At 43.3% G+C, this 11,304-nt stretch overlaps 1 protein-coding gene across 1 annotated transcript; it reads right to left on the reverse strand.

Moving 5' to 3' along the window:
- Positions 1-9,033: 9,033 nt before the first annotated feature.
- Positions 9,034-10,948, reverse strand: LOC116519749 (zinc finger protein 271-like; the record flags this gene model as incomplete). Its single annotated transcript, XM_032233759.1, has 1 exon — positions 9,034-10,948. A coding segment is annotated over one exon (1,419 nt), but the record flags the coding sequence as incomplete, so codon positions are not given.
- Positions 10,949-11,304: the final 356 nt, after the last annotated feature.

The following is an 11,304-nucleotide window of genomic DNA, read 5'->3' on the forward strand; positions in this document are numbered from 1 at the left end:
TTTTGTTTTCCTGCCTTGACCCTTGTCATTTTTGTCTTTTTTTTTGTCTTTTTTTTATTTTTTATTTTTTATTTTATTTTTTCGCCCTTTCTTTTTGATTTTTTCTTTTCCACCGGTGTGGGCAGGTATTGTTCAAGATTATTACTTTTATTAATATCTCTAAATAATAATTACAGTTAAATGAAAATGGACCATCTAAGAACAGGTAGCCTATTGCCAGCAGCACAAAAGTTACACTTTATCACCTATTTGGAGCCAGATAGCTGGGACATGAAAGATGTAGTCGTTCCATGGGCTGATGGAGAGGAAGCACTGGTTGAATTTGGCCGCGTTTTTAATTATGAAATTGATTTGAACGACTACAGGGATTTTTTTGGAAAATGTGCTGAAAAATCCAAAGAACTACAAAATTCCTGACACTGTCAGAAGAGCTAGAGACATTGTCAGGACAATTGCTGTGAGTTCAGCAGAGGCGGAAAGGGGGTTCTCAAAAATGAACCTCATATGTTCACACCAAAGAACAAGCCTAACCATTCCAAACATCAGTAACCAGATGGTGATAAGTGTTGTTGGCATACCTGTTGAGAGATGGGATCCAATTCCTAAAGTGAAAATTTGGCTCAGAGCGCACCACCACATGGCTGATGATCCACGCGTAAAGAAGAAAGCTGCAACAGAGGAATCGGGAAGCCTAAGAACAGTATGGAGATATCAACAACCAGAAAAGCAGTAAGACAAGTAAGTACTTGAGTGTATCTCTTTCATTGTGTTATTCTTATGTAAGGTGTAAGTGCGAGCAATCAAGGCGTTTCTTTCTGTGTCTGTCCTTTGTACAGGTTTTTGGAGCAGGATGGTGAGGTGGTGGTGCAGAAGACGCAAAAAAGGAGAGTAATTTTCCTTTCTATTATTTTGTGTGCTGGTTTCATCCCAATGCAGTGCATGCAATTAAAGTCTGCTTTCTGTGTCTCTTCTTTGTGCAGCCCATTCATTGGAGTCCGTGATTCTGAAGACTGGCAAGAACAGGCATCTTCCATCTGTAAGTAGCTCTTTTATTGTTTTTGTACTTATTTTAATCATATTGTAGTTGGGGGAAAGAATTCAGTGACATCGTCTTGGACATCCCATCCGGTCACATGGGCGGCAAGCCACTCCCATCCGGTCACATGGGAGGCAAGCCACTCCCATCCGGTCACATGGGCGGCAAGCCACTCCCATCCGGTCACATGGGCGGCAAGCCACTCCCATATGGTCACATGGGTGGCAAGCCACTCCCATCTGGTCACATGGGCGGCAAGCCACTCCCATCCGGTCACATGGGCAGCAAGCCACTCCATCCAGTCACATGGGCGGCAAGCCACTCCCATCCAGTCACATGGGTGGCAAGCCACTCCCACAAAGGAGGCCACGCCCACAGAGGTGGTTCGAACAATTTTTGAAACCCACCCCTGGTGACATTGTTTGGGTTCCACGGGTGAGACGCCTACCTGGCCCGTGGATTCCGTCTCGGGCTACCCACGGAAGAAACCGCAGGCGCTCTTCAGAGTTCTCGGGGAGCAGGTGACCGGGAAGGGAGGGGAAACATCCCCCGCGGGCTTTAAAACTTGCGCAGGAGGAAATTAGCTTCGGAGAACGGACGGGCGGGGGAGAGCGCCCGATCCTCGCACCTTTGGCTGCAAACTGCTCCGAAGCACCTGACCCGCCGCCCCCCCTTCCCCGCCCTTCCAAATGAACACCTCTTCTATAGCCTTACCTAGAATTCGTATTTAAAGTACAGTTCACAATGTCTAAATGTACATGATCATAATGATGCTTATATTTTAACACGTTGGACACCTAGAAAACACACCGTTCAATATAGAAACAGAATGCGTGGTATAAAACAATTTAAAATATATAACAACAATAAACCTGTCAACAAGGAAGACTCGGAATATTATACAGTTTGGGAAAACTGGTATAAATGATGAATTATAGGAATATGAAATGTACAGCTTAGAACATCAATGTTTAGATATAGGAGATAATTAGGAATGTATAAAGTGCATTTGAGTAAGAAATGGTTATGTTAGTACCGTCAAAAGGATCGTAATTTATACAAAACTATTTTAAGGGTATTTGGTATTGTAATGCTTTAAATTCTCAATCACTGTCAATCACTGAGAAAGCGTGAACAGGAGGGATCTTGGGATCTGAGACAAACAACTCGCAGAGTGGACTACTCGTCCCTCAGAGGGACCTCATCAGAGGCACCAGAAATGAAATGGAAAGGCGTCCAGCAAACCTTTGGAAGGAAGCCAGGAAGCAGAGCCTCCCCATCACAAAACAACCTCCCCCCCCCATCCAGTCCTACAGAGTTCTGTGGACTGGGACTCCCAACACGCCATGCCTACCTTTTGCTTTCCCCTAACTGATGTTGGCAAATGCTTTGGTTCATCTACACGTCATAACTACCTTGACTGAGATGTGAGTCTGAAGTTGGCTTGTTGTTGCCTTGGCTTTGACACCTCGCCTGCAACTCTGGGCACCCACAAGATGCTTCAGTTACAAGTCAGGAGGAGGAACACTAACCTCAACCACTTTCCCTCTCACTCCCCATAAACACCAATATCCCTTCCTGGCTTCTGCTCCGGCTTTTTAGCCACACCTGGATCGGTGGCTAGGGAGGGGCCTTAAAAGGACAAGGCAACAGCAAGCAGGGTGCTAGTTATTTGGCAGGCAGCCTATCAGGTCACCCATGTCCTTCCCAGCAGTTCCTCCCAATAATTCTTCATGGTTTTTAGAAATCAGGATGTGAGTTACTGATGAAGATTAGAAGTTTTACTTTTTTCAACTGATGGGTTTGCGATAAACTGCTGGCTTTAAGGAATTTGTGAAAACAGGGCAAAAAGCCGCCAAACTTTTGCCTCCATCCTAATTAAGTTGGAGATCCTACTGGGAGATGGAAAAGGGTAGTGGGACATAATATAAAAACTCCAAAGGCAATTTTGAAAAAAGCTGGTTTTGTTTTAAAAAAAAAAAATCAATGCATCAGGTACAACTCTTAAATTCTACTTCAAACGATAAAGCTACAGCTCTCCATTTTAATAGTATATTTTTGTTTCTTAATCCATTTTTAAAAAATGAAATGCATTTAAAAATGAAAAACTTCTCAAATTATCTGATTGCTAGGAAATGGATAACTTGGCTTCGTTCAATAAATGAAAACCCTTTCCCAACTGCTCAGCTTTAGGTTAATGTGGCTTATATCAGCTTCCTTATCTCTTGTCTACTGACTAGGAAGAGAACCTAGCTTATGAAAGAGATGTTTAATGCATATGTTAGCAGCCACATGTGAAAAGCTGGCATTGTATAGAATGGTCTAGAAGTCTCTAGAACATGGAATGTTTTTTAGGCAAAGCATGAAATTTCTTTGCTATTTTAGTGTGTTGTGTACCAAACATAGAAGGACTCTTTAGGCCAAGAATGGAGAGAGGATCATGAGAAGGGTTAGGTAGGTTATGGAAAAAAATATTGGAAAATGAAAGGAAAAACGCACAATAAAGCACAGGACTTCCTAACTAGAAAAAAAACAGAGAAAAAGACCAGTATTAACCTGCTTGTTGCAAGAAAGAAAGTCACAGTGGCATATAAAAGGAATATTTTATATTTGCTGGTTTGCCTTTTGGCATTGTGTAGAATGATGAGAAATGTCTGAAGTATTAAGCATTTCATACTTTGAGGTCCCATTTTTTGGCATTCAATAGGCTTCCTATAGAATTTCACACATCGACAGTAAATATATCTATTCAACTGAGTTCTATTTAAATGAACGAATGGGTAGATAGATGATAGAAGGTAGGTATATGATATGTAGATGATAAGGCTCGACGAAACCGCGTAGCGACGTCATCACAGGGCGACACAGCGCGGAGACAGAAGCACGCTGTAAACGCTAAACCTAAATTAACCCCTAAACCTAAACCTAACCCCCCTAAACCTAAATACTAACCCTAAACTAACCCTAACCCTTACCTTAAGTGAATCGGCTTGCTTTTGTTTTAAAAAAAATTTTTTTTTAAAGATTTTATTGGTAAAAGAAAATAGAACATCCATTACTTGTAAAAAACAATACAACTACATTTCGAGATATTCCCATACTATCAAATCATTATAAACATCAAAGGTGAGGTATCTTATTCCTTCCCCCCTCTTCTCTTCCCTCATTTCTTCTTTTCCATACCCTTTTCTTCCCTCCCCCCTTACTTCCTTCTCCCTGCTTTCCCTCCTTTCTTTTCTCCTTTCCTCCTCCTTCCCCCTCCTTCCCCTCCCTCGGTCCCCCCTCCTTCTCACATACCTTTCCCTTCCCTTCCTCTTTCCCTCCTCCTTCCTTTCTCTTAATCTCCCTCCTTTCCTCCCTCCTTCCTTTCCTTTCAACTCTCCTCTCTCTTTTTTTCCCTCCCTCTTTCCCTCTTTACTACCCTCTCCTCTTCCCTCCCTCCTTCCTCCCCCGGTTTCTTCTCTTTCTTCTCTCCTTCTTTCTTACCACCTTCTTTCCCTTCTCTTCTTTCTCTTCCTCCTCCTTATCCTTCCCCCTTCTTCTGCCTTTCCTGTTCCTCTCCTTTCTCCTCTCCATCCTGACTTCCCTACTATCCTCCTTCCCTCCCCTCTAACCTTTGTTACATTAACATTTTTTTCTCTGCTGAGGACAACCTGGTTCTCTTTTCCTTTCCTTGCTTAAAGAGGCAAGGATTGTAAATCCTCTCGCCTCATCTAAATAAGTTTAATTGCTAATTCCAAGCAGGTAGTTATAGCGGATTTCCTATCAGCTTTTTAAGTTTTCCCAACATTGTGGTCTAACCAAATTGCTCGACAGTGGGTTCTCACCCCTAATACATTTCTCCTTCGCTTATCTCAGTTGTTGTATATTGTTCATTTGAGTTATTGGTTTAATCGTATTAGGTTAGTCAGCTATCTCTTTTTGTGTCTAAGTCTTCACTGACTCATCAAGCCATTTGTACAGCTTCTCCCAGACTATATAAAGGTCTGTATCTTCTTTGTCGTTAATTCGCATCGTCAATCTGTTCATTTCTGCTAGTTCTAAAATTTTATTTCATCACCATAGTGTTGGTGGGGGCATTTTCACTCTTCCAGCACTGTTCGTAAACAATCCTTGATGCTGTCAGAATATGGACTAGGAGGTATTGATTAGATTTGCATATTTTTTGATCTATTATCCCTAATAAGAAAGTTTCCGGCTTAAGATATAGTTTAATTGACAAGATTCTATTCAGCCATCCTAGTATTTGCTTCCAATACGCTTTGGCAACCGGACACGTCCACCACATATGTAGAACGTGCCCAGCACTGTTTTACATTTCCAGCATATGGCCGAAACTTTGAAGACATTTTAGCCAGTCTTGTCGGTGGAAGATGCCAGCGGTTAGAACATTTTATATATTTTTTCTTTATAGGCCGTCGATTTTGTCAATTTTAGGTTCCATTCCCAGACTCTTTCCCAGTCGTCTAGGTCTATTGTGTGGCCGATGTTTTGGGCCCAGGTTACCATGACTTCTTTACTCTTTCTGCTTCCGTTTTTCGAATCAGTAAGCAGTTGTATATTTTTGAAATTAGTTTCTCATCTGGGCCAATTAAAATTTTATCTAATTCCTGGTTCTTGTTCTGGAAGCCGGGTTGTGCTAGATCGAATTTGTGTTTGTTCTGAATTTGAAGATATGGCCACCAATCGATGTTTATTCCCTTATCAGCCAAATTTTTCCTGGGATTTAGTTTGTTTTGGTCGTCTAGCAAACTGTTGGTAGGTAACAATTTTATCCAGATTTATCAAATTCGGGTATATCAGGGCTTCCGTCGGAGATATCCATTTAGGTAGTTGCGTGTAGTATCTCCTTCTAATTTCCAGCCAGTCCTTAATTAATACCCCCCTTAAATGGTGTCTACTAAAGTAATTGTGGATTTTATTTCCCTCGCACCATAAGTAGTTGTGCCACCCGTATTGCAGGTCGTGGCCCTCTATTGTTAAGAGTCTTTTATTAGCTAACATTACCCATTCTTTTATCCACATAGTTGTTGCTGCTTGATGATATGTTTTCCATTCGGTAAGCCCATTCCCCCTTGAGTTCTTTTATCCTGCAGATGCATATATTTTATTCTGGGCTTTTTACCATTCCATATAAAGTTTCGAATCGTTTTGTCCAAATCATTATTTAAAGCGCTCTTCTTTCTCCACGCTCGCTGTTGTCGCCCTGTTGATGATGTCAGCGACGCGGTTTAATCGGGCGCGGCTTAGTCGAGGGCGGTTTTGTCATGCCACGGGTAGATGATAGATTAATAGAAGATTGATTGATAGATGATAGATGATAGATAGGTAGGTTGGTAGATGATAGGTAGATAGGTAAATAGGTAGGTAGATGGTAGGTAGGTAATGATAGATTCATAGATAGATTGATGATAGATAATAAATGAAAGGTAGATAGATGGTAGGTAGGTAAATGGTAGATAGGGAGTTGATAGATTAATGGGTGAATGATAATAGATAAGAGAGGAGATAGAGAGATGACAGACAGATATGACAGTTATTTGATGCTTGTGTTTTTTTGTTGTAGCCTCCTCAGGATTTGGTTGAGCTGTAAATATCTAATCTAAAATTCAGTTCATCCAATGGAATCCAACACCCATCCTGGATAGGAACATGAATTAGGGCTTACCTAAATGCTTTAAGATTTAGAGGGAAACTAATCAAGGACAGAACCAACCTAGAACTAAGGAGAAATTTCCTGACCATGAGAACAATTAAGCAGTGAAAAAAATTACCTCCAGAAGTTGTGAGTGCTCTATCATTGGAGGTTTTTTTCAAAGAAGAGGCTGGTCAGCCACTTGCCTGGATTGGTATAGGGTCTGCTGCTTGAGCAAGGGGTTGGACTAGATAACCTCTAAGGGTTCCGCGGGCGGCGGGAGGGGAGGGAGGAGCTCCCCAATTGCATCAGGCCGCATGCGCACTCGAATCGGAAAAGTCCTTCAGCGGCTTCATGGAACCCGAAAGTGAGGATCCTTCTTCAGCCAAGCCCCGCCTCTTCCTCTTCTAGTCACGCCCCCTGCAGCTCTTGCCCCGAGTGCGGAAGTTGGGAAGAAAGGACTTTTCCCGCCAGTTCGCCTCATTTGCATCGCGGTTATTTGCATCGGAGCAGCTTCTGCCCCACCCCATTGGTGGGTTGCCGTCGGGCCACACCCCCTACTCAACTCTGCAGCGGCCCCCTTCCTGCCTTTCCTCCCCTCGTTTGACTCCTCCCTTGCGCCGCTGGCTCCGCCCCGCCGCTCCCTCCCCTTCGCCCGGCTTAGCGAAACTAAAGAGGGCGGGAGGCGATGGGGGTGAATGGGGGATTCCCAAAGCGGATACAATGGACGGGAACGGACGGAGGTTCCCATGGCCAGCCTCGGCTTTCCTGTGCCGGAACCCTTTCTGCCTCCCCGGAGCTGCTCCCTTCCCCTCCCCATTTAGCCTGCAGCCCCGTGGTCATCTCCGGGTGGCCCCCTTTCCTCCTGGGGCGGGTAGGGGAGAGAAGGGGGGATTGCAGCTGGGTCCAGGTGCTGCTGGCCGCCTGGCACCAAGACCCCCTTCCTCCCCCCGCTGGAAGGAGGAGCGGGTGAGGTCGCCATGGCTATTGCCAGCCTGAAAGAAGCCTTGAATGTAGCCATCCTTTCGTGTATTATAATCAATACTATTTAAATTTCCCGGCCACCTGAAACCCGAGACTCCTGGCGGTTTTGCAAATGTTAAAACACGTTTTTATTGTTGTGGGGCGCCTACATTGGGAGGGTCAAATCCTTAAGGGAAGAAGATAAAAGGGATTTTAGAATACTGGTGTCCCCCCCCCCCCCCTCTTTTGTAGTTCAGGAACCTCTCTGTAGTTTATCTCTTGCCTTATTTTTCTTTTGTGGAATACTCTTGGTGGTACCTGAGTGTAATCATAATTTAGTCTTCGGTTATTATGAAAGGAAAACGGAATGTGGTTACCATAGGTGTAAACTCCGGATTATCCAATCAGAGGAACTAGAAGAACCTTTTGCTAATCATTTAGCTGGTTAACAGGAAGCATAAAAATAGGGGACTTTAACCATCCTGACAACTGGGAAACACCTAATCACTGCACCTGGTGGGAGGTCAAAGAGGTGAGATACGAGAATATGAAGTTTTCTTGGCCTTAAGAGAGTCCCTTGTAGTGGTTTCTGCTGGAAGACAAGGGGACCATTCTGGGGATCCAACTGGCAAGAGTGTCAGATGTCTGGAGATGGTCTTACATGGTACGGACATTTGGAAAACCCATATAGAGCGAATCAAATAATGATAGAACACTTGTTCCAATTAAGCACCAAGTGGGATGTCAATTTAAAAGCAATTTATTAGAGTATTGTAGCAAACAGATTTCCCTCAACCAAAGAGGAAACAGAACCGGATTTCATTTTATACTCAACACAGTAGAAAAAGTAGAAAAGAAAAATTGATTGTATGGAAGAAATAAGATTTTTTTAAAAAATATAGAAAGCATATATTTATAAATATAAATCAGTCTGTTTTTAAAGCATGGAAGAAATCATCCTGCTCAGCTACAGTTGTATCAGAGATGTGGACAGTAACATCCCATAATATTAAGCACCAGCATTGAAATGAGCATTGCATTACAGAAGAGAACATTCACATGAGAAATGGCATCATGAGTCACTTAAGTCTCCTGTGAAAAGGTACAATTGCAGCCAGTTGAAACATCTAGCATGTACAATTGAAAAAGTCCTTTCTTAATCAGCCTGGGAAACTCCCTTATTTGGCAACTATTTACTTTTCTTAATCTCCTCTTTACTCAACCCTCTTATTGGAATTACAATTATTATGGATATCATTATTCTGTTGCTTTGTAAGGACACTGGAAGTTTGTGCACTTGGGACAAATCCCTAATGTGTCAATTCACAATTGGCCAAATTGAATACATAATTCAACTGAATTCCCGAGATACACTCTGTGACTTCTCCCACACCTTGTGAATTATTTGGTCTTGATGGAGGCCTCTACTCTCAGTATAGCTCTTTCCACACTCCAAGCATTTGTAAAATTTCTCTATAGTGTGAATTATTTGATGCTGAAGAAGTTTCCCATTTGACTGAACCTCTTTCCACACAACAGGCATTTATGAGGTTTTTCTCCTGTGTGGATCCTTTGATGTGCATAAAGGTCTCTCCTCTGACTGAAGCTCTTTCCACACTCCAAACATTTATGAGGTTTTTCCCATGTGGATCATTTGATGTCTATAAAGCGTTCTTACTCTCACTTAAACTCTTTCCACACTCCAGACATTTATGAGGTTTTTCTCCTGAATGGACTCTTAAATGGTCTTCAAGTTCTCTAATTCTTTTGAAGGATTTTTCACACTCCAGACATTTATGAGGTTTTTCTCTTGTGTGGATCCTTGAGTCACAAAGGATTCTTGCATGTTGCATAAGTATTGCTCTCCGATGGAAGCTCTTTCCACACTTAAAGCATTAACGTGGATTTTCAAATGAGTGGATTTTTAGATGGTTTTCAAGATGGTCCTTTCGCTTGAAGGATTTCTCACATTCCGAGCACTGATATTTCCTTCCTTCCTCCTGGATCTTTTGGGGATTCCGGGGTTTCCTGAAAGACCCTCCACTCTCCAGGCATTTCATCCCTTTCTCTCCACAATGGATCCTTTGATGTCTATAAAGGTTGCTCCTCTGACTGAAGCTCTTTCCACACCCCAGACATTTATGAGGCTTTTCTCCGGTGTGGATCTTTTGATGTACATAAAGGTTGCCTCTCTGACTGAAGCTCTTTCCACACAACAGACATTTATGAAGTTTTTCTCCTGTGTGGATCCTTTGATGTTTATAAAGGTCACTCCTCTGACTGAAGTTCTTTCCACACTCCAGGCATTTATGAGGCTTTTCTCCTGTGTGGATCTTTTGATGTGCATAAAGACTGCCCCTCTGACTGAAGCTCTTTCCACACTCCAGGCATTTATGAGGCTTTTCTCCTGTGTGTATCTTTTGATGTGCATAAAGATTGCCTCTCTGACTGAAGCTCTTTCCACACACCAGACATTTATGAGGTTTTTCTCCTGTGTGGATCCTATGATGTTTATAAAGGTCGCTCCTCTGACTGAAGCTCTTTCCACACTCCAGACATTTATGAGGTTTTTCTCCTGTGTGGATCCTTTGATGTCTATAAAGGGTTCTACTCTCACTGAAGCTCTTTCCACACTCCAAACATTTATGAGGTTTTTCTCCTGTGTGGATCCTTTGATGTCCATAAAGGCTGCTCCTCTCACTGAAGCTCTTTCCACACTCCAGACATTTATGAGGTTTTTCTCCTGTGTGGATCCTTTGATGTTTATAAAGGTCGCTCCTTTGACTGAAGTTCTTTCCACACTCCAGACATTTATGAGGTTTTTCCCCTGTGTGGATCCTTTGATGTCGATAAAGGGTTCTCCTCTCAGTGAAGCTCTTTCCACACTCCAGGCATTTATGAGGTTTTTCTCCTGTGTGGATCCTTTGATGTGCATAAAGGCTGCTACTCTCATTGAAGCTCTTTCCACACTCCAGACATTTATGAGGTTTTTCTCCTGTGTGGATCCTTTGATGTTTATAAAGGCTACTCCTCTCACTGAAGCTCTTTCCACACTCCAGGCATTTATGAGGTTTTTCTCCTGTGTGGATCTTTTGATGTCTATAAAGGGTTCTACTCTCAGTGAAGCTCTTTCCACACTCCAGACATTTATGAGGTTTTTCTCCTGTGTGGATCCTTTGATGTTCATAAAGGCTGCTCCTCTGACTGAAGCTCTTTCCACACTCCACACATTTATGAGGTTTTTCTCCTGTGTGGATCCTTTGATGTGCAAAAAGGTTGCTCCTTTGACTGAAACTCTTTCCACACTCCACACATTTATGAGGTTTTCTCCTGAATGGACCTTTAAATGTTTTCGAAGATACTCATTTCTCTTGAAAAACTTTTCACATTCCGGGCACTGATATCTCTCTTCTTCCTTCTGGATCCTTTGGGGATTCGGGGGTCTTCCGAAGGACCCTCCGCCCTCCAGGCCCATCTCGGCGTCTCCGCCCGTTTCCCCCTGCAGCCGCCTTTCCCGGGCTCCCCCTGGGCTCATCCCTCCTGCAGCTCCGGAGCCCCCAACATTTCCCCGCCGTCTCCCGGGGCTGCTCCGCGGGGCCCGCTCTCCTCCTCTCGGGCGGCGCTTCCTTCCTTCTCTCCCCCGCCGGGCTCCTCCGTCCTCCTGCAGGGG

The sequence above is a fragment of the Thamnophis elegans genome, chromosome 17 (genome assembly GCF_009769535.1).
Source record: "Thamnophis elegans isolate rThaEle1 chromosome 17, rThaEle1.pri, whole genome shotgun sequence".
In the NCBI taxonomy this organism is placed as follows: Eukaryota; Metazoa; Chordata; class Lepidosauria; order Squamata; family Colubridae; genus Thamnophis; species Thamnophis elegans.